The sequence below is a fragment of the Uranotaenia lowii genome, chromosome 1 (assembly GCF_029784155.1).
Source record: "Uranotaenia lowii strain MFRU-FL chromosome 1, ASM2978415v1, whole genome shotgun sequence".
NCBI classification, from domain to species: domain Eukaryota; kingdom Metazoa; phylum Arthropoda; class Insecta; order Diptera; family Culicidae; genus Uranotaenia; species Uranotaenia lowii.
The window spans coordinates 197491785-197512227 of record NC_073691.1 but is presented as its reverse complement, the minus strand read 5'-3'; the positions used below and the strand labels follow the sequence as shown (position 1 = coordinate 197512227).

At 38.4% G+C, this 20443-nt stretch overlaps 2 protein-coding genes across 6 annotated transcripts in view; one reads left to right on the top strand and one right to left on the bottom strand.

Moving 5' to 3' along the window:
* LOC129742841 (uncharacterized) overlaps nucleotides 1–14676 on the bottom strand; it is a 127487-nt gene extending 112811 nt beyond the window's left edge. For all 5 annotated transcript variants that reach the window (XM_055734780.1, XM_055734786.1, XM_055734792.1 and 2 more), the window contains exon 1: nucleotides 13318–14676. In XM_055734780.1, coding sequence (XP_055590755.1) covers nucleotides 13318–13513 — 196 coding nt within the window. In that variant the 5' untranslated portion in view covers nucleotides 13514–14676. The remainder of the gene's footprint in view (nucleotides 1–13317) is intronic.
* A 235-nt stretch (nucleotides 14677–14911) lies between these two features.
* LOC129738276 (uncharacterized) lies at nucleotides 14912–19933 on the top strand. The gene is made up of 2 exons (XM_055729460.1): nucleotides 14912–15028; nucleotides 19288–19933. The coding sequence occupies exon 2, from the start codon at nucleotides 19373–19375 to the stop codon at nucleotides 19931–19933; it is 561 nt and encodes a 186-aa protein (XP_055585435.1). The 5' UTR covers nucleotides 14912–15028; nucleotides 19288–19372.
* The last annotated feature ends 510 nt before the right edge of the window (nucleotides 19934–20443 follow it).

Below are 20443 nucleotides of genomic sequence, written 5' to 3'. Positions count from 1 at the left end.
CAAGTTGGGTAAGATAAGGAGACTAAAGTAAACATAAGGAGGCTCCATCTGATCCATTTGAAAAAAAAAACATATATAGCAACCCTGCGATCAGATCTGTCGGATGCAAGCAACACTTTTTTTCTATTTTCAGAAATAGTTTAATATCATCGGCGTATATTAGGTATTCGATCCGTTTTAGAAAAAAGAGTATGTCATTAACGAACGGTATGAAAAGGAGAGGTCCTAGATGAGACCCCTGAGGCACACCAGAGGTTGCAACTACAGATTTAGATAATTCGTTTTGGAAACGAACGGTTAAGTATGATTGTAACCAAGAGAGGAGATTTGGAAAAAAGCCAATTTTTTGAAATTTTAAGATTAAAAGGGGTATGTCAATGCGATCAAAGGCTTTGCTTAAGTCGGTTATAAATAGCTTCAACATGAAAGCCTTTGCTCATAGAATTGATAACATATGTAACGAATTCGAGAAGATTTGATGCTGTAGAGCTTCCTTTGAAAAACCCGTGTTGTTTACTCGTTATAATATTTTTTACTTGTTGATACATTTTTTCGTTTATTATTATTTCAAAGAGTTTGGGGATGCAAGACAAAATAGCTATTCCTCGATAATTTCGTATATCTGATTTTTTTCCGGACTTGAAAATTGAAATTAAAAAAAAAATCCTAAATTTGGGTACTTTCCTATAGTTTAACGACATATTAAAAAGAATCAGAAAAGGTTCGGTCAACTCGGTCGCCAAGTTTTTAAGGAAACATGGGGAAGTCCATCAGGCCCTGCTCCTTTAGAGGCATCAAGTTTTCTAAGTCATTTGAAAACATTATTGTAATCAATTTCATTGACTTGAACGTCTCACGCTAAATCTGGAATGACTGAAAAGTATTCTCTATCACGGTCAATCTTAGTGAAAAAAAGTGTACACTTCTTGAAAAAAATTTGCAAATAAGTTAGAAATTTCCAATGGATTATTTCCAATATTTCCGTCTAGTATCAACTAAGTAGGAAAGTTTGAATTTTTCATCTGCGTTCTAGTATAGCCATAGAACGCTTTTGGGTTTTGTTTAATTTCTTTTTCAATTTTCTGATTGTATTTTTCAAAAGCACTTTTTATACATGAACTGAGCTGGTTGCATTAATTTATATAATTTTGATGATTTGTAACACTTCTATCACTTCTGACTTTATGAGCTTTTTGCTTTCTATTTTGTAAGTTTTTCAAATCTTTGTTATACCAGACAAGTTGTTTACAACTGTAGGACCGTCTTTAAAATTTTGAAGGTACATAACTGTTTATTAGATTAATCATTATCAATTGAGTAAACGGTTATTCTGGATGTACGTGTACAACACTTTACCAAATTAACGCGGTTTCATCTTAAAATCACTTAAAACTTTTAAAAATATATAAAAATCGCCAATCTCTGGTATTACTAAAAAAAAATGTAGAATTTTTGGATAGGCAACGGAAAATATGTGGACATACACACGATTCGTTTTTAAAACCGTCTTATATTACACGGTTTTATTTAAAAAAAAAAATTCAAACGATTTTCTCAAAATATGACGATTTTCGAACAAAAAAAGGTCCTGGACACTGCCGTTTTTTTGCAAACCACTCTTGTGTGGTCAATGGATTTGGAGGCAGCTTCTCAACAGAATCATGGCCCGGAATGGCCAGTTAAAGACTCTGTGGAAGTTCGAGAACAACGGTGACAGAAAATAATATTTAAAAAATGGTTTGAGCTTCCCGATATCAACAAATCACCTCAGACTGGTCTATCTGGTTAGAAATGATCGATTGGCTACTTTACTCGAAATGAGCGATGATTTTTCCGTTTAAAAAAAAGAATCTAGTGTATTGCACTTTTGTTGAATTAAAGTGGTTAAAATTGTTGAAAAGTGAACTTCTTTTTATGTACAATAAGGAAAACGTATTGAAATTCCGAAACAGATTTTGAACCTGAATTCAAATTTTGAATTCAGGTTCAAAATTCAGATTCAGATTCGGCTTGTAAATGAGTTTCACAATCAAAATAAAATCATCAAGATGACCATTTCGGTAAGGAATTCAAATTGCAAGAAATGGCAGAGGCTAATCAGGTAATGCTGTTTGTTAGTTCGATTTTAAAATTAAACTCAAGTCAGTTTGTTTGCACTAACCAGCTGAAATGTTAAAAATTAAGTAGAATTTGATTTCATTTAGCAAGTTTCGACTTATGAAAAATTTATTTAAAAAAAACCATCCACAGGAATTGATTTTTAATGAAAAGTAATTGATGATAAAGAACAATGTATCTTCTCTCAAATTGCAGAGGTTGAAGCGAATCCCATAAGTTTGGGCGTACTGTTCAACATTATCAATATTGCAGTTTTTTTTCAAGAACCAAATGTAAAAATAAAATTGTTAACTAGGATCGAGTTCGCATACATCCGATTTGAACCGCAAAATTTTTTTCTTTTACTTTTACTTTTGAAAATTGGATTTATTTTTAGACATTTTTTGTAAGCTCAAATCAAATAAGAAAAATTAAACTGGCCAGATTACCCGGACTTGCCCGGATATTTTATAAAAAAAAACAAAATTTGGAAAAATCTCGGCCCAGCCCCAAATATTGTTGAAAAAAAAAACCTGATTTGTCCGGATTCACTCACATTTTTTGGAAAATCAAACAAAAATTTCAAATTGCATCGTTATAATTTAATTTTTTTTTGCCCAAAAATGAAATTTTTCAAGCTAGATTTATTAAAATAAATATAAACGATTTTTTGGGAGGCTGAAATACACTTCAAAATTTGTTTATGTTTTTCGATGAAAAAATAAGGTTCCCAATTATATTCTTCTTGATTTTTGTTGAATAGTTTCTGGATGTTTGTCAAATTTTCCCACATATTGCCTGGAATTTTGTTTGAAAATTTGGAAATAGATTTGTCGGATTTTGGTTAGAAAATTTGGAAATAGAATGCCAGAATTTTACCAAGTTTTGAATAAAATGGCCCAGGTTTGCCCGGACCGGATACGTGCGCAAAAACTTCTAGCGATCTTAAGCTAAGTTCACCAGATTTTGATGCAAATTTTAAAATTTAAACCATCGATGAAAGTAAATTTTCTATTTTGTTACTAAAGGGTTCTTTGTACAAATCCTAATCATCATTTGGAAGATTTTAAAGCTTAGTTCTTTTAGAAATGGGACAGTTACGAATGCGTGTATCTCAAAAACCTTTCGTTTGATCTAAATACTGTCTATGAAGGAAATGAAGGTAATCTTATGATTATTTATGAAAAAATTTGAAAAAAATTATTTATCGTTTTTTTGTAAGAATTAATTCTACTTTATTCTTGGTACGTCCCTCCGGCCGGCGCACACTTTTTCCAGTCATGATAATGATCAGTTTTTCAAACTAATACTTCATCTAATCTGTATTTTAGTTGGTTATATCCCCTTCCTTCAATTTCTGATACTTTTTTGACCAATACTTCTTATTGAAAAGAAACTGAGGCAACTTTAGTGGATACAGCTGTTTTGAAATTAACAAATTTGATTATTTTTGAGCCACTTTTTGAGCGTTTTAATGGAATTTCTGCTGGCAAAATCTGGCCATAACGAAGTAAAACCATGAGGAGATTGAATTTAAAGTATAATCGGTAAGTAAAGATCGTAGGTTGCGAAGGGTACATAAAAGATTACTCTTTTTAGGCATTTGAAAAGAGTGAAAACCATAGTATTCGTTTTGAAAATTGTTGTTTTTTTTTCCACAGGAGCAGAATTTTGGCAAATCATTATATTTTATTCAAAATAATAAGCAAATACATAATTTAATATACTCGGGACCTTGCCACGAGCAGACGTGGTATAGGATTCAAACGCTGGAATTTGTTTAAAATAGGGTATTTCTTAAGTTTTTTCGTTCATCAGAAATCATCTGTCCCATAGCCTCGGAACCAGATTTACAGCATACGAGCTGTGGATCTAGCAAAAAAAATTGTTTGAGGTTAGGTTTTAATGACTCATTTAGAGGCAACACTTTCAGCTTATCGGAAATTTTTTTTTTTTGGAAATTTCAGCGAATAGCAGTGATCTACCCTTAGTTTTTCGCTTATTGAAAATTAAAAATGCTGGTATGAGATTTGACTTCCCTGATGACCCTTAGCCGAAGTTCCCAATCATATGCTTCACTCCATTGGTTGATTTGAACTTTATGGACATTTTAGACAGTATTTGCATACTTTTCCACCACTCACACACAGTAGTTCTTTGAATAATCAACGGTTTTGTCGGCTATCAATTTAATAATGATGGGTTTTGAATGAAACTGTGCAAAATTATTTTTTCCTTTTTCTCTTGCATCGTAAATATCTCCAAAACGCGTAAATATTAAATTTTGAAAAAATAGGTCGGATAGTACTTTTTACAGGCAACAAAATGCTGTCAAAATTTTGAATATCCGATTACTAGTAAACGAGCTATTAGCAAAAGAAAGTGTCCCATTTCTAAAAGAACTAAGCTTTAGGATGTATTTTCATAAGTTTCTATTTAACACGAAAAACTATTTATATAAAAGAACTTAAAATAGTATTAAAAAATAATATTTTAATTTTTTTATTAATGCATTGTTTGCCGCAGCCCGTGGCGTAGAGGATAGCCTTCAAATCTTTTAAGCCAGCAGGTATGAGATCGTATCCCGGTCACGACATACATAGTACATTTTCTGTGGGTTGGTGGTTTTAGCATTTGTAAGATGCTAACTATCATATCCTTGAAAGATGAACGCTTAGAGTTAATAAAAAGGAATCTCTTCGAGGAAACATTAGTTTCATTGAGATGCTGTATGTGTTTGTGTTCGTTTTTAAAAAAGCAAAAATTTCTGTATGTCTTTTTTAAGGGAATAAACAAAGTACAATGAATAGATTTAAAATAATTTTTTTGTCCATGTTATCAATGATAGGTTTAACTCTAAACTGATTAGTTTTAAAATTATTAAACGCCACAAAATAAGAGAGTATAAATCTGATAAAAAATTGAGTTCAGGAGACAAAAATCTTCCAAAATTAGTTTGCCTATGTGTTATTTCATTCTTTGAAGAGCATTTAAAGTGATAATTTTGTACATATATAGATATACAAACTACGCCAATTTTCTTTTTCATCAACATTTTTTCGAAGTGAACATTATAGATTCGCAGATTGTTTTATAAAAGGATGTATAAATTGTATAGAAGAATATCGAAATAGGTATATTGAAAAAATTTGTAAACAGTTTTATTTTTTCTTCTCTAATTTCATATTTTTCGAAATACATCTTAATTTTTTCAGTGAAATTCAGCGGAAGGAGGAGGAGTAGTATGCGAAATATTCGTTTTTTCACTAAATATGAACGTTTCTTTATATTGACTGAATTATAACAATTTGGAAAATAATCACATGTCAATTAAACACAAATGACAAAAATGAAAAAAAAAGAAATCAAAGATGATGAAAATAACAAAATTCAAACAAATGAAAAAAAGACAAAAATATAAAAAATCTTACAAATAGTTGAAAATGAGACAAATGATTAAAACTACGAAAATTTAAAAAAAAAATAACAAAAACGCTCAAAAACAGAAATATATGACGAAAATCTCAAAACCGATAAATCTGGTTGAAACTGGTTACAGAAAAAATTAAATGGCAAAAGTGATAAAATTGAAAAAAAAATGCTAAAAAATATCAAAAATAATTTTAATAAAAATTGAAAAACATCTGAAAATTTGTCATGATTGTCGTATTTATTCTCTTGCTAATTATTTCGTTAATGCAAATTTAGTAACTTTTTTTAGTCTTTGTCATTATTTCTTCATTTTTGTTATGACTGTTGTCATTATCAATATTTTGGGTTTTTTTCATATATATTTGTCTTATTTCATTTTTCTCATTTATGTAATTTTTCGTGTTTCTTCGTTTTTTTCTATTAAAGTTATTTTTGAATCAATGGGTTATTTTTTGAATTTTTTTTACAATTGTCTTTTTTCGTATTTTGGTAATTTTTGTTGGAAGGAAACGATACAAAAAAAAAGATCACAAACTGCCCGGCATATAAACCATCATGACTTTCATAAGGAAACGAACGATTCCGTAGTGGTTTATTGCAAAAATTACTACCCTCCAAGACCTTGAAGCAGCCATCAAATTTGCCATCCAAAACAGGTTGGTACGGAGAGCACCGAAAAACGCGAAGTAGCTTCTTGAAAGTTCGGCCAGTGTTAATTTAAATAACACCTTTGGACTGAAGTTGGAAGAAAATGCATGAAAATAGTTGATGCGTGCTGTTTGTGTTTGTGTGCCACACATTTTTGTCAATAATAAGTGATTGTCTTTTAAAGTTCTAAAAGGGTCAAGAAAATTATAATTTGAAGTCAATGAAAAGTCAAATATTCGAAAAGCTAAAATCGAAGCCACAGTTTTTTACCCCTATGTGTGTATGTGACCTTCCAAATTTAAAGCGTTGTTGTGCTGAGTTGTGCAAAACTTGAAACCGAAAATTGCCTAGCATCATTAATATTAAAAAATTTGCACCGTTCCCCATCATCGAGCAAACGGACAGCCTCGCGCAACCTTCAATTAAAATCTCATTCATTCGGAGTCAAGTTGAATGTTGAATGTTTCTCAATTGGATGCAAATGTTTGTGGCAGGCCTGCCTGAGCATCACGACACGATGCGATTCACTCGTTTTTTATTTGGTTGGGACGTATTTTTCGGGAATACTTTTGCCAGAAACATATTTTGGCTTAAAAATCTATGTTTAGGGGGAGTTACCCAAATAAGTATTGTAGGAATTTGGAGAAAAATTGAATTTCTAGCGTTATTATAAAACTGTCTGGATTTGATCGCTAAGCTGATTCGCCCTTTTTGAAAGCACAAGTTGGCCGGCTGTCAACAAGAGTGACGCTCGAAGCGTCACCCGGCAGCTGGTGCGTGCACACCAAATTTACATGCTCCGTAGAGCCTGATGTCCGTCGCATATTTGCCATTTTTCCCCATCTTTCAACGCAACGATCTTCAAAGTAGTGTTTCGTATATTCCGGAGATCTGTATCATTGTTTGTTTAAAAATCATGTGCACGAACCCGTTCTTAATGTGAGCATCCGACCAACTGTCAATTTATTCAGTTCCTAAATCTTAAAACAGCCATTTGAAGGTAACTTCCGTCCTGTACCAAACTATTTTTGTTGTATGTAGTGGGTTTAATTTGTTTTTTTTTTTGCTCTGGTCTATTCGACTGCGACTCACGGTTCGCGATTAGCATTCAATCGCGAAATTAAAAGGTAGCTACTTGCCAATTCAGCCGGCCTGTAATGTGCTTGGCTTATGCCAACCAAGACAATCGGTCGCCGCCACTATGTCTAGCATGATCGCTTCCACCGCCAGCATGCTTGAGGCGTCTCGGGGGAAAAAAAGAGTGGATGGCCCCCGATGCGGACACGCCGTCGATATGTACGCCCTAGAAGCTGCTCTGAGGCTGGGTAATGAAGTGTGCGGTTTCGCTTGTTTGATCATTCCTTCCACGCTCTTTTTCGTTCGACTTCGAACACGATAGTTTGCAGTTTTTTTTCTCTCTCGTTCGATCGATCGTGTTCACACTTTTCAAGTAGGCCTTGACGTACAGGTACCACCCATGTTGTTATTATTTTGCAATGTTTGTGCTTTTTTCTCCCTTCAAAAGGGCTTGAACGCCCACGTTTTCCATCAAGGTCAGCTACCATGCATCGTGCAATGCAGTTTTCGGTTCACAAAACCCGTTCAACAATCCACAAAGTTCAGGCCTCAAGCAATCGACGACTGCCAGGGTACGAAAGCTGTTATTACCCTGATCGTTCAGCAAGTTGGAGTGAGTTGTGCCACGTCAGCCTATCGATCGCTGATCATCTTCTGGAGTCGGTGGTCGAGCCGAGAAGCCGGGCGGGAAGATGTTGATTTGATGAAAGATGTGTTTTTCCTGGCGCTAAACGGGAAAGAGCACAGCGCATTGATCGGTAGTGATTGGCGGCCGTTGTTCTCACTGTAGTAGAAGTTCAAGGACGGACATTCCCGCGCAAAAAAAAACCAACCACCCTGTCGATGACTGCGGGAATAGAGTAGTAAATTAATTTGTGAACCGAGCAATAAATTCATTAAAGCGCGCCTCATCGCATTGTTGAGGAAAACGCACGCGGGTAGATTGATAAAGATTGTTTTCTTGTGAACAAAAATTCAAGTCTGCATTTTGATTTTGGTGACAAATCTTCCCATTAAGATTAACCAATTTTCTCCTTCTCTTGTTGAGATTTGTCCAATCGAAGCAATCGATGGGACAAATAACAACATACACATAATTAGTATACAAGTGTTTTATGTTACCATGGAAATGGTTTAGTTCATAAGGTAGTGATATTAGTTGAATGAAGTATTCCTAGTTCAACCAGCAAGTAGTACAGATCTCTTCTTTCCACTGCCCAAGTGCTGCACAACATCTCTTCTGTAGCTGATTGAGTTCAAAATCAGCTGTTAATGGGAACCGGTATCTTGGACCATATTTATACCCATAACCAATTTAAGTGTTTTAAGTATGGTGCCAATAAAGCCAATAACTTCGAATTCTATAGATACAAGCTTATTTAGAAGGTCGCCCACGATGAATGACCACAACAATAAAGGTAATAGAAGCTTAACTTGAGCACATCTCTTCGTTGGGGTAGCTTTGATTGTAAGTGTTGTGATCTGTATTCTCCGGATAAACTAAATGAAACACTTCTTTAAATTTAACTTGAAGGACTTGCTTTCATTAATTTCAGTCTGACCAGTTTGAATGATTTAGCAAAATTATTCTAACGAGACTTCTCCGATTACTTCGATCACTATCGAAAATTGGAAACTACCACATCTCCCTTTGTTTTAACAACAGTTGAAATATGACTAAAATTATGAGTTGACGACGAAGTCCTGGTTCCTGGTGCTAGTGAGGTGGATTAACCGATCTGAGCTGATGTTATTTGTTGACCCTGCGAAACCACTGGTTCGACCTGGATATCTGAACCGTCATCACCTGTCGACACCTTTTTAAGATATGCAGTATTCCGTAAAAACGTATTCCCATCTTCATCTTGAATCTCAACTTGGTTCTCTTTCCTCCTTATGACTTCGTAGTTGATGGGTGCAAAATAAGGCTGTAGTTTGTTTCCCGATATTGAATTTTGGACAATTACACAGTCACCCTCAACTACTCCAAAAAGTTTTGCGTTACGGCGATTATCTTCACGTTCTTTTCCATGATACTTATTCACCAGATCTCTATCGCAAGTTTCTGGATCAAACAGCGGGATTGTTTCGATATCTCTTAAAGACGGGACGTACAGACCTGTTCTGTAGAAGTTGGGAAGGAGGTTTGCCAGTAATCAAATGAGGAGTTGAATTATAAATTACAAGCTATTCAAGCATATCGATTTTCCAGTCTCGTTTAAAAACCTTACTAATATTCAAGCGTTTTAGAAGATATCTATTCTGTCTTTCTACTTCTCCGCTTTCTTGAGGCCAATATGAAGAGGTATGGTTCAACACGATACACCTGGATTTACCATAACTTCTGAATGCGGTGCTTATAAACTTTCGTCCATTGTTGAGGTGATTGTTCTGGGATAACCAAAACGCACGGAAATCGATTCTAACTCCTTTATAGTCTCCTCGGAAGTAATTTTCCGCATAACACGGCTATCAACAGGTATTCTCCGGTTGGAAGGAGGCCAAGAAAACCAATCGCGATGTCAATCCACGGCTCGTCTGGCATGACTCTTCGTCTCATCGGTTCTGGAGCTGAAGTCCTACCGGCCAATCGACATTCCTCACAAATTCTCACGAACGCTCTGGCATCCTTGTCAATCCCAGGCCACCACACACGCTCCCTCAGACGCAGTATCATTGCTGTTTTACCAGGATGTGCCTTATGAGCCAGTTGTAGAATTCGTGGTTGTAAAGATTTCGGTATTACCAATAGAGATCCGCGAACTATTACTCCTTCGACGACATAAATTTCGCCTTTGAAAAGAACAAACTCTTTAATACTTGGATTTACGCTGTCATTCGATCAGTTATCCAACTCTATCGCTTCTTTAAGATATGTTAATTGGGCATCATAAAGTATTGCAGCTCTAATTTCAGCAATGTCAACCGCAACCATCGATAACCTCGTCCGAATCGTCCGCATCAGCTGAGCCAGCCGAAACTGACAGCCTCGAAAAAGCATCCGCAATATTCTGCTTCCCGGGCTTGTAAAATACTCGAAATCTGAACGACTGTAACCTGAGTACCCATCGATCTATCCGACCAGGAGTGCGTGAAGTGGGCTTAAAGATTTCGGTGAGTCTATGGTCAGTTTCCAGCTCCAACTTCCGTCCGGTATCGGATTGGCCCTCAAACTGTAGCAATACAGCCTCCAAGCCCACTGGAGAAGTATCGATCACCATCCTGGTCCTACGAACGTTTTCGAAATATCCTAAAATAGGTGCTCTACAAACTGCATTTTTTAAATTCCTAAAGGTTTCCAACGACAGAAGCTGCGGGGATAAGACTTGACCTACTTCATAATGGAAATCGTTGGGAAGAGGTTATTCCACGATCGGGGAATACACACGGGTAGAGTGGCGCTGACTCGAACCATTCGAGTCGGAGTAGGATGACGTCTTCGTCGGGAATCATCCGAGTCGTTGCGTTAAGTCACGCGCGTGTGCCGTGACAGGCGCGAGTCTAGAATAAGCTGCTCTCGATCTGGCACACGACGGGCAAGGTGGCGAACCTCGAATCCTGGAGATAAAAGGTCGGGCTCCGAGTCATTAGAGGAGAGGTCAGGCCTCGAACCTCCAGGCGGAGAGGTTTGTGTGGTCAACCCCGAGTCTTTATGATAAGGGGTCTGGTCTCCAGTCGTAAGAGGAGGGATCAGGCCCCTAATCAACAAGAGGAGGGGTACTAGTGGTCACCTCGAGTCATTGCGAGGAGAGGTCAGATCTCAAGTCGTTAGAGGAGAGATCGGACCTTGAATCGTGCAGAGGAGAAGTCAACCTCGAGTCGATGCGAGGAGAGGTCGGATCTCGAGTCGTTAGAGGAGAGATCAGGCCTCAAGTCGCGAAGAGGAGAGGTTTGTGTGGGAATCTCGAGTCATTGCGAGGAGATGTCGGTTCTCAAGTCGTTAGAGGAGAGTTCAGGCGTCGAGTCGTAAGGATGAGAGGTTTTGCTGAAAGTGGTCTCGATAATGAGTATTGCCTTGGAGCGCACACTAGCGCGAATAGACCTCGAACTATTGAAGTACAGTGTGCTAAACAGTTCGAGGTGGGAACCAGGTCTGCGGCCTCAGGTGGAGTTTAGGGAGTACGGGGAGTACACGGAGTACAGACTGGGGGTCGCGGTGGCTCGCCGTGCCTTGGTATACAATCCGTAAACCGGGATTTACCACCTGTGGTTACCAACTTTAAAAAAAATTCTAAAAGCAATGTTATGCTTCACCAGCCACTCAATTTTTTGTCTTTCGACCAAAAGCTGTCGAAGTTCAAATGTTCTAGTGCTAAGTCTGGAACAAACCGACCTACATATCCAACTAGCCTAAAAAGCTTCTGTCTTCCTCCGCCATCCTAGGAGCTCTAAAGTTCTCAACTGCAACGACTTTCTCGCTGGATGGCCTGATTCCTTGACCCGATATATGGTGACCAAGAAAAATTGTTTCATTGACCCGAAATTTGCATTTTTTTAAGATTGAGAACCACCCCTCGTTCTTCCAAAGCTTTTAGAACAGAATCCAGGGCAGCATTATCCTCAGGCAACGATTTTGCGTAGAAAAAAATGTTGTTTTGATTAAAACCTGCTCAATGATCCACAGGAAATGCTCTGACGCACTGCAGATCCCAAACATCAACCACTTCATCGAGTTTTTGGTGCTCCTGCATGCAGTGAGAAGTTTAACAGAATCTTCTGTAGGTAAGTATCTGGTTTCCGGCACATAAAAATATTCCAATGAATGAAGCTGCAGATCAAGCAGCTGGTCAATGTGGATTCGTACTGATTGACACATCATTTAGCATCGATGTCAACTTTCCGTGCGACATAGGGAAGAATTACCCTGGCATTTAAACTCCCTTGAAAAAAACAACTTTCCGTGCAAAGTGCGTGTTTTGGAAGCATGGCTAATCTCTTGGGACAGCGGCATTAAAGGTAGATTTGGTCACAATCTTCTCACACATGTTTCAACAAAATCATGGTTCTCTGGATAGAAGTTAACCCGGCGGGAGGTGGTTGTTTTATCAAAACTGATTATGCAATCACTCTGGTATCCCGTCACAGCTTCGTCGCAATAACATTATTGCGAACACATGCGAATGCGGAGAATCTTCAGCAACACTGGACCATCTTATATTCGCCTGTAGAAGGTTCGAGGCTCAACGCAGAAATATGTGGAAAACTACTATATCCGAAAGGATGATTCCCGAAAGGATTTCTTCCGAGTCTATTGTGAACCCCCTTTGTTGTTCTCCAAATGAGTGTTTTTTTTTTCATTTAAATCTGGCAGTTTCTGGCGTAGATTGCACGGTTTCACACATGTGTCTCCAACTACTCCTCTCTTTGCGTATATTTTCATTGTACTTAATTAGGTAAAGAAGTCTTAATTGGCTTTCATTCATCTTAACTAGCAGATGTCTCAATCCGTTTTCATAATTCTCGACCAGCAAAAGACTGAATCCGCCGTAATTGTCTTTAAAAACCAAAAAAAAAAAATGTTGATAAAAAAGGATCGAGCTGGTTGCACTATTTTCAACAAGCAGAAGTCTCAATCCACTTTCACTTTTTTTTAACTAAAAAAAAGTATCAATCGGCTTTCATTTTCTTTACAAGCAGAAGTATCAATTTGTTTTATTTTTTCCAAACGAGCGGAAGTCTCGATCCACTTTAAATCCTCTTAGCTAGCAGAACCGTTGCAAATATGTTTCACGAACAAAAGTTTTCGAAAGATGTGTATCAATCTGATAACACTGCTTTCAACAGGCAGCAGTCTCAATCCATTATAACTTTTCTATGGGCAGACGTCTCAATCCCCCTTAAAAATTATTTGCTTTCAAAAGCCTTAATTCGCTTCCAAATGAAGGAACGAAAATGAATCGAGATTCCAGCTCGGTCGATGTAAAGTCATATGTAAGAGTAGATCACATATTCACGTTTTTTCGAATAGGATTGCTGAACAATCTGATGTTAAGTAATCTTCCTGGTTATATTGATCTTAGCCCAAGAAACCCCCGATTTCAAATCGCTTAAAGTGGTACGTACCTTTTCGTCTTCCGAACGGCCCCAGAAAGGCAACACCCTTGCCGATAACGTTGTCATCGATGAACTTCATGATCTTCATCGTGTCTTCGGGACGTTTGGCCGTCGCGAAGGCGGCCTTTGGTTTGGCCGGACGCAGCGGAAAATCATCGCCACTCAGCGACAGGCTCTTGGTGCGGCTGGCCTTTTTCAAGCTCATCTTCGCTGAAGCAGTATTGGCTGCAACAACGCCAGGGACACCGCTGGAATGTTGTGCGGCAACACTCCGAGATTCCCCGACCTCCGGATGCTTCTCGTCAGCCAACTTTAATCCGTTTGGGAGCTGAACCGTGGGAAGGGTAATGATCACTTTTTTTTTTATTTGGAAGATAGAATCACTTTATTAATGGGTCGGCGACACTGAAATACACCACTGGGTCACCAAAGTTACATCTAGGCGACCGAACCCTTGAAGCACTGCCCTCGACAATTGTGAGGATGAATTGATGCACACTTTTCTTCGGATCACTTTTCTTGAGCACCACTTCAGTAGCACTTTTTTCCAGAGAATTGCTAAACTTAGCCTTCGAGAAAACAGACGACACGTGAACTCTCACCACGGGTCAAGAGTGACTATTTTTAGTAGATTTTTTTTGGTTTGCTCTTCCCCAGCCACTGAACCGAGCACTTTCTTCTTGGCTAATGACTGAGTTCTGATCAAAACAAAGATGGAACGTTTTCACGCACCACCCCAGTTAAAGGACGTTTGGTGGAAATTTTTTCACATTCGAAAACTTTATTTTAAGCCACTTTTACTGACTCGCGTACCTACTAGCATAATAGTTTCTTATCGCACCGTTTCGACGTACTTTATGGTCACCTTTGTGAAATTTCAGTAACGCACACAATCGCAACGGTCGTGCGCTCAACAAAGAAAATTTTATTCAAATACAGCAGAATCTTCCTTTGCTCTGCAAACTACCAACGGGGAAGACACCGTCAACTTTATAGCGTCGAATCAAACACAAATTACGCGCGGTTATCTCTTTCAACACCTTTGCTGCCAAACAACAAAAACTCAGAAGAAAATACGAATACGTAGTTGGCTAGAGCAGTAGAGTGCTTAGCTAAAAAAAAACACTAGCAACCAGCACACAGCATCCCTCCTAGCCTGTGGGAGGTACCGCGCGAGCACTATCACAATTGATGTTTTTATTAAGGATGGTAGCCGCCGTTTCTAGTATCCACGGTTGATTAAAATAGTAAAACCAACCGACTGGCTGGGCTGAAGCACAATCCTTCTGAAAGCAGCGAAAATCAACTCCGAAACCACTAGCTAGCTAGAGCAAACGCGTGCTACACCGACCAAGTACGGAACTCGAATGTTTTCGCGATGGCTTCTGTTTGCTTGCCAGAGCTTAGTAGACGGACAGAGTAGACGACGACGACTCTTTAGTTGCTTCTCCTCTCAAAAGTTAGTAGTTGCTGCTTGCTGGCAGCTGTCAGCGGTATAGTAAAAGTGATCCTTTTGTTTGGCTCTTGCGGACGCGTTGATAAACCGAGATAAAAAAAAAGATGGAAGCAAAACAACCCCTTTTGCATGAGGCACGCTCTCGGAGAAATTTTTAAGGAAGAGAGCAAGCAACCTCTCCTGCGTGAGGAGCGCTCTCGGAGAATTTTTTAAGGATGAGAGTGAGTGTAGCACGGAGAACTCAACACGGAAAATAATCAAAAGGTAAGTTTTACCGAAATAAAAAGGTGAATGCTAGTGATATCCAAAATGGTAACGTTTACCTCAACATTTGCACAGTATTAACGGCGTGTTCGTAAATTGATATTTTCTATCGAAGTGATTATTTCTATCGATGCTGGCGTTCGTAAATTAAACAAACTGTATGCAAAAGCATTGGAAGGTGATTTGACATCTACCAAAAACATCGATGCATCACCCAAATAAATCAGTTTACGAACTTACGACTTACGACTCGTGCTGAAAAAATCCACTGTTGACAACTTGTTGATTGAATTACAATTTTGAGCGTGACTGGTGACCCCAAATCAACCAACTGTGAATTTTTTCGTAGCAGTTTTGATAGGTCAAACAAACAGCAGCAACAGTCTTAATCTGCGCGTCCAAAGACATTCCGTCATTTTCCGCCGGAAAGCAAAATCATAACAAATCACTAGTTTACAGCATTTTTGAAATTAGTAAACTGAAGGTCATTTTTAATGTAAAATCGGGCGCTGAATCCGAAAATGAAATTCAAAAAAATTTCTCAGTAGAACCGTTTTTGAGTTATGCTCCAGATATGAAATTTTGGAAAAATAAAAAAAGTTCTTGTACTTAGATGGACATACCTCGGACGGCATAACAGTAATTTGAAATCCCTCTTTTGCATATTGAAGGTGAATAAATTTTCTATCGATCATCTGAACATTGTTTTTGCGTATGATCAACAGTATTGTTGATATTAGTGACTTTATGATAGAAAAAATTATAAAAAAACGCATTTTTTTAGAGAAAAATTTGTTTTAGCGAAAGTTTTAGACTCGATGGTAACATTTAAAAAATCTGATTTTCTTCTGCGCCTGAATGTTAATTTAAAACAAAGATTTCAAGTGCTTTTTTATCAAAATCAGTTGAAAATTGAAGAATTTATGGTTACTTTACCATAACACTATTTTTTGTAGTTTGTAATAATTTAACAAACCGCAGTACACTTATCATAGTATAGGAAAAATGAAACATGATAAATCTCACTCGCTCCAAGTCAAAATTATTTATTAGCTTACCGAAAGGTGACATGCCAAATATCAGGAAGATTGTAGCAATTTTAGTTTCATGCATATATTTAGCACGCACTCAATTTCTAAAAGGCCAGATAACTGACACTAAATCCCCTCAGTGTGGGAACATTTTGTAAAGTTTGAAAAAACCCCTCGCGTGGAAATGCGCACGTGAGCACACTTCACACCGTCAAACGTCAATTGTCGCCACCGTGTAAGAAGAAGGAAACAGCAAAAAAAAAAAAAAAGTACTGAAGTCACGTGTAAAAAGGCAAGTCGACGGTGGTGCCGGATCCCGTGCAAGTGCGATTCTACCGGAAGGACATTTCCGGCAGAAATTCGCTTGAAATCCTTTAGAAGGCATTCGCACCAGGTAGAAGGAGACGTCATCTATCTCAGCCGTTGGTGAGTTCACACAGCAATATATAATAGCACGTGATAGATAATCTTGTTCTGCTCAGGTTGTTCCCTCGGGCTTGGAAACCGAACAGCATTCAGATCGGGACGAAGCAAGCCGTGACAGAAACACATCAGAAAGAAAAATATCCCCGATACAGGGTAAGACCCATAAGAAGTTGAAAGTGGAACGGATTCTAATCGAGTCGTGCCCAAAGGGTTTTTGTTTCTTGCCTCTTCTTCCCAGGAACTGCGCACCACTGCACCGATCCACGTGCAGAAGATCACCGTGCTCACATTTGTTGCCTTCCCTCGGTCAGGCAAATCGACCGTGGAAGAAAAAATCGCCAGCGAAGCGGTTTGCACGTGCAGAGTTGGGCGAGGCCTGTCAGTCGTCATCCAGGCCGCCCACACCAAGGAAAAGCGTCGCAAGCGATATCCTCAGAACGTGTAGTGTAGGGCGAGGCCTGTCAGTCGTCATCCAGGCCGCTCACACCAAGGAAAAGCATCGCAAGCGACATCCCCGGAACGTGCAGTGTAGGGCGAGGCCTGTCAGTCGTCATCCAGGCCGCCCACACCAAGGAAAAGCGTCGCAAGCGATATCCTCAGAACGTGTAGTGTAGGGCGAGGCCTGTCAGTCGTCATCCAGGCCGCTCACACCAAGGAAGAGCATCGCAAGCGACATCCCCGGAACGTGCAGTGTAGGGCGAGGCCTGTCAGTCGTCATCCAGGCCGCCCACACCAAGGAAAAACATCGCAAGTGATATCACCGTAACGTGTAGTGTTGGGCGAGGCCTGTTAGCCGCCATCAAGGCCGCCCACACTGAGGATAAAACATTGCCAACAATATCGTGCAGTCTCGTAAGGGACCTGTTAGCAGAAACAAGGGGCTCCAGGACTGAGGAAGTTTGTCGTCTGCATCATGCCCAGAACATGCCATCTCGAATTCCAATGACCTTGCCTGTTTCCGCATGTCGCCCAGGGAGTCGGCGAAGGGGATGCTGAGGACGGTAACAAAGAAATAGCTCATCGACTTTTATCGGAAGATGACATCTGATACACAGCACGTAAGTTAGGCCTATTCTCCAATGAAATTGATGCGAATATATGACACACAAAATTAAGTTCCTTTTCCTTGTGGCGTGATTTAGAAGGTGCGGAGCACAGCTTTCTTCAGAGGTTGCGCCGCATCTGTAAAATAGCAAGTCCATCACAAGATCTGACCATAGGGAGGGGTTGCTTGAGTCTCAAACGTGAATAAAATTTTAAGGTATTTTGCCCGGGAGGAAGGAAAATACCGGTTTTTCATCAATAACTTTTTTCATCACAAGCCGATTGTTTTTGATGGTTGATTTTATTAAAGCCTAGGTTGAGACAAATATTTCACCCGAAGACTGTAACTCGATTGGGTTTGAAACAGGAAAGTTATTGTGGTTCCAAGATTGTATTTTGGTCGAAAATTCTCGTATAAAACGCAATGCGTAAAAAGTACTCATTGAGTGTTGGACAAAATTTGCGGCCTTGCAATAACAATAACAATTGCAATAACTTTTTTACTTCAAGTCCAATCGTGTTGCAGTCTTCGGGTGAAATATTTGTCTCAACTTAGGCTTTAAGAAAATCAACCATCAAAAACAATCGGCTTGTGATGAAATAAGTTATTGATGAAACGGTTCTACTGAGATTTTTTTTGAATTTCATTTTCGGATTCAGCGCCCGATTTAACTTTAAAAATGACCTTCAGTTTACTAGGTTCAAAATGCTGTAAACTAGTGTCCCCCAGAGACGCGGACCGCATAAAATATTAGGTAGTCCTATTTCTTTATTGATGTTTTTTTTTAATAAATGTTAATTCATTGTAAACAGTTTTTTTTGGTAAGACTCATAATACCTGAACATTTAATAAAAATTGCAAATCCTAAATTAAAAATCTTAAATTTTACATCGCTGTGTATTTTTAAACTACAATAAGCTGTTTCGTTTTCATGCATCGTTTTTTGTCTAACTTTTCACGCTTCAATGTAACGATGATGCAATTTTAGATTAAAAATGTTGTTCCGTTTTCGTGCATCGTTTTCAATTTAAAATAACATGTTTTTTTTTTTGTTGCCCACGTGTTACAATTCAAGCACATAACACTGTCCAATGGAGAACGTTCGCTCTCGATTCCCCTTATTCTCAGCTGCTCATTTTTTTGCTTCACACGCTCCCAAAACTGGCCAAAGATGTTCTCGTGAGTGCCCGATTGTTTTGGTCTCTTTTTGTCGTCGTTCTCTGTTTACCATCGCATGCTCTTTCGGTCGAGAATCTCGTGCGTTTTTTTGGGTTTTGTTTATTTCGCGACGCATTTGACCCAATTTCCTCATGCGTAATTTCGCCACCCACGCTAGAAGTCACGTGCGGCGTAGCAGTACCATGTCTGTGACGCCCGTTACTGGAGCCTACTCCAGCCAGGATAACGACATTCCTTCAGTTCGTGTTCTGTTTCCGTTACCAGTTCTGTTCCTTTTACTTTAGACGAACGTTGAACGTTTCAACCGGTTTACGATTTCAATTTTCATAGAAGTACAACCAATTTGTGCTTTTGAAATCAATTCAAACTGATAGGAATTTTTAACATTGTATTTTACGACATTGTATGGGTTGTAAAGATCAATCTTAATATATTATACGTTATACTGACACGAGAAAATGTAGCCTTTACAAAGCTCGTCGATTTATACCCAATGATATTTTTGAGCGAACTAAAATCATGTAGTTGAGAATTTTATTTTAGTGACACTGTCTAAATATTGCTATTTTTTTTTTCAGATCCAACTGGGTTGAGATAGATAAGTATGAACGTAATGAACTTATTAATTGCTGCAGTCGGAACGTTTGTTCATTTGCTCACGAAATGTTTTGGCAGTTATTTCTACTAGCTCTGTCGACCCTTGTCGAATTGCCAAGGTTTACCGAATCTACGAAGATGGAAGTGGAGCTGGATCGTTTCGAGCAAACCATAGGGTTCCAGCTAATCAACGCCAGCTCAGTTCGGGTTCGGAAGTTTAACCGGGCAGTATCCGTGCTCGACGGAACAGCCGAGGTGTTCCAGGACCTGGGAGACGATTACGATATTCAACTCCGGGCAGCTTACAGTACCATGGGAAACCAACAGTTCAACGAGTACCCTATGAAAATCGGCCGGCAGGGCATGTGCAAGGGATTGAACGGGCCATATAAGGAGTATCAATCGCTGTTTCTCAACTGGACCAACTTGCCAGCCATCGGGAATGATTGGTATTGTCCGCTTAAAAAAATGATCATTGAGGTGAGGAACTGGGCGCCGAAAGCTAGTTGGGTTCCTGATGTGGTGCCAGTGGGTTATTGGAAGATAACGTGTGACATCTTTGGCCCCAACAAAGAGCTGGCCTATCAGGTGTCCGCCTACATGAGAATTAAACCAAAAATGTTCTAAATGGAGACTGTATTGTTATTGGAAAGTTAAAAATTATGCTACTTTTTGAGGGATGAATCACCCTAAAAGGCTGAAAATCATGAAAAAATTATGCTACTTTTCAAATTTGAAGATATACAGATTCATTACCTACATGAATAATTGATAAAGTGAAAACTGAAAATCTGGATTATAATGATTGAAGAAAAATAACAAGATGCGTTCCAATTTAAAACAATAAAATTTTAATATTTAAATTTTATATTTGACAAAAACTAAAGAAAAAAGATCGAAAATGGCAAATGGGATTTTTTTAATGATCTGACAATTTAATTTTTTTTTATATTTTATTTGAAACTAGCTGATTTTACCCGGCCTTGCTCGGGTTCACATAAAATATGAATCAAAATGAGTCGTTTGACTTTTCAAAATTTGAAAGCTTTAAATTTTACCCATGTTTGGCCATTTTGGTTTTGATAGTCTTTTTAAAGTTTCATTGAGATTATTCAATGTTTTTATTATTTCCTTTTT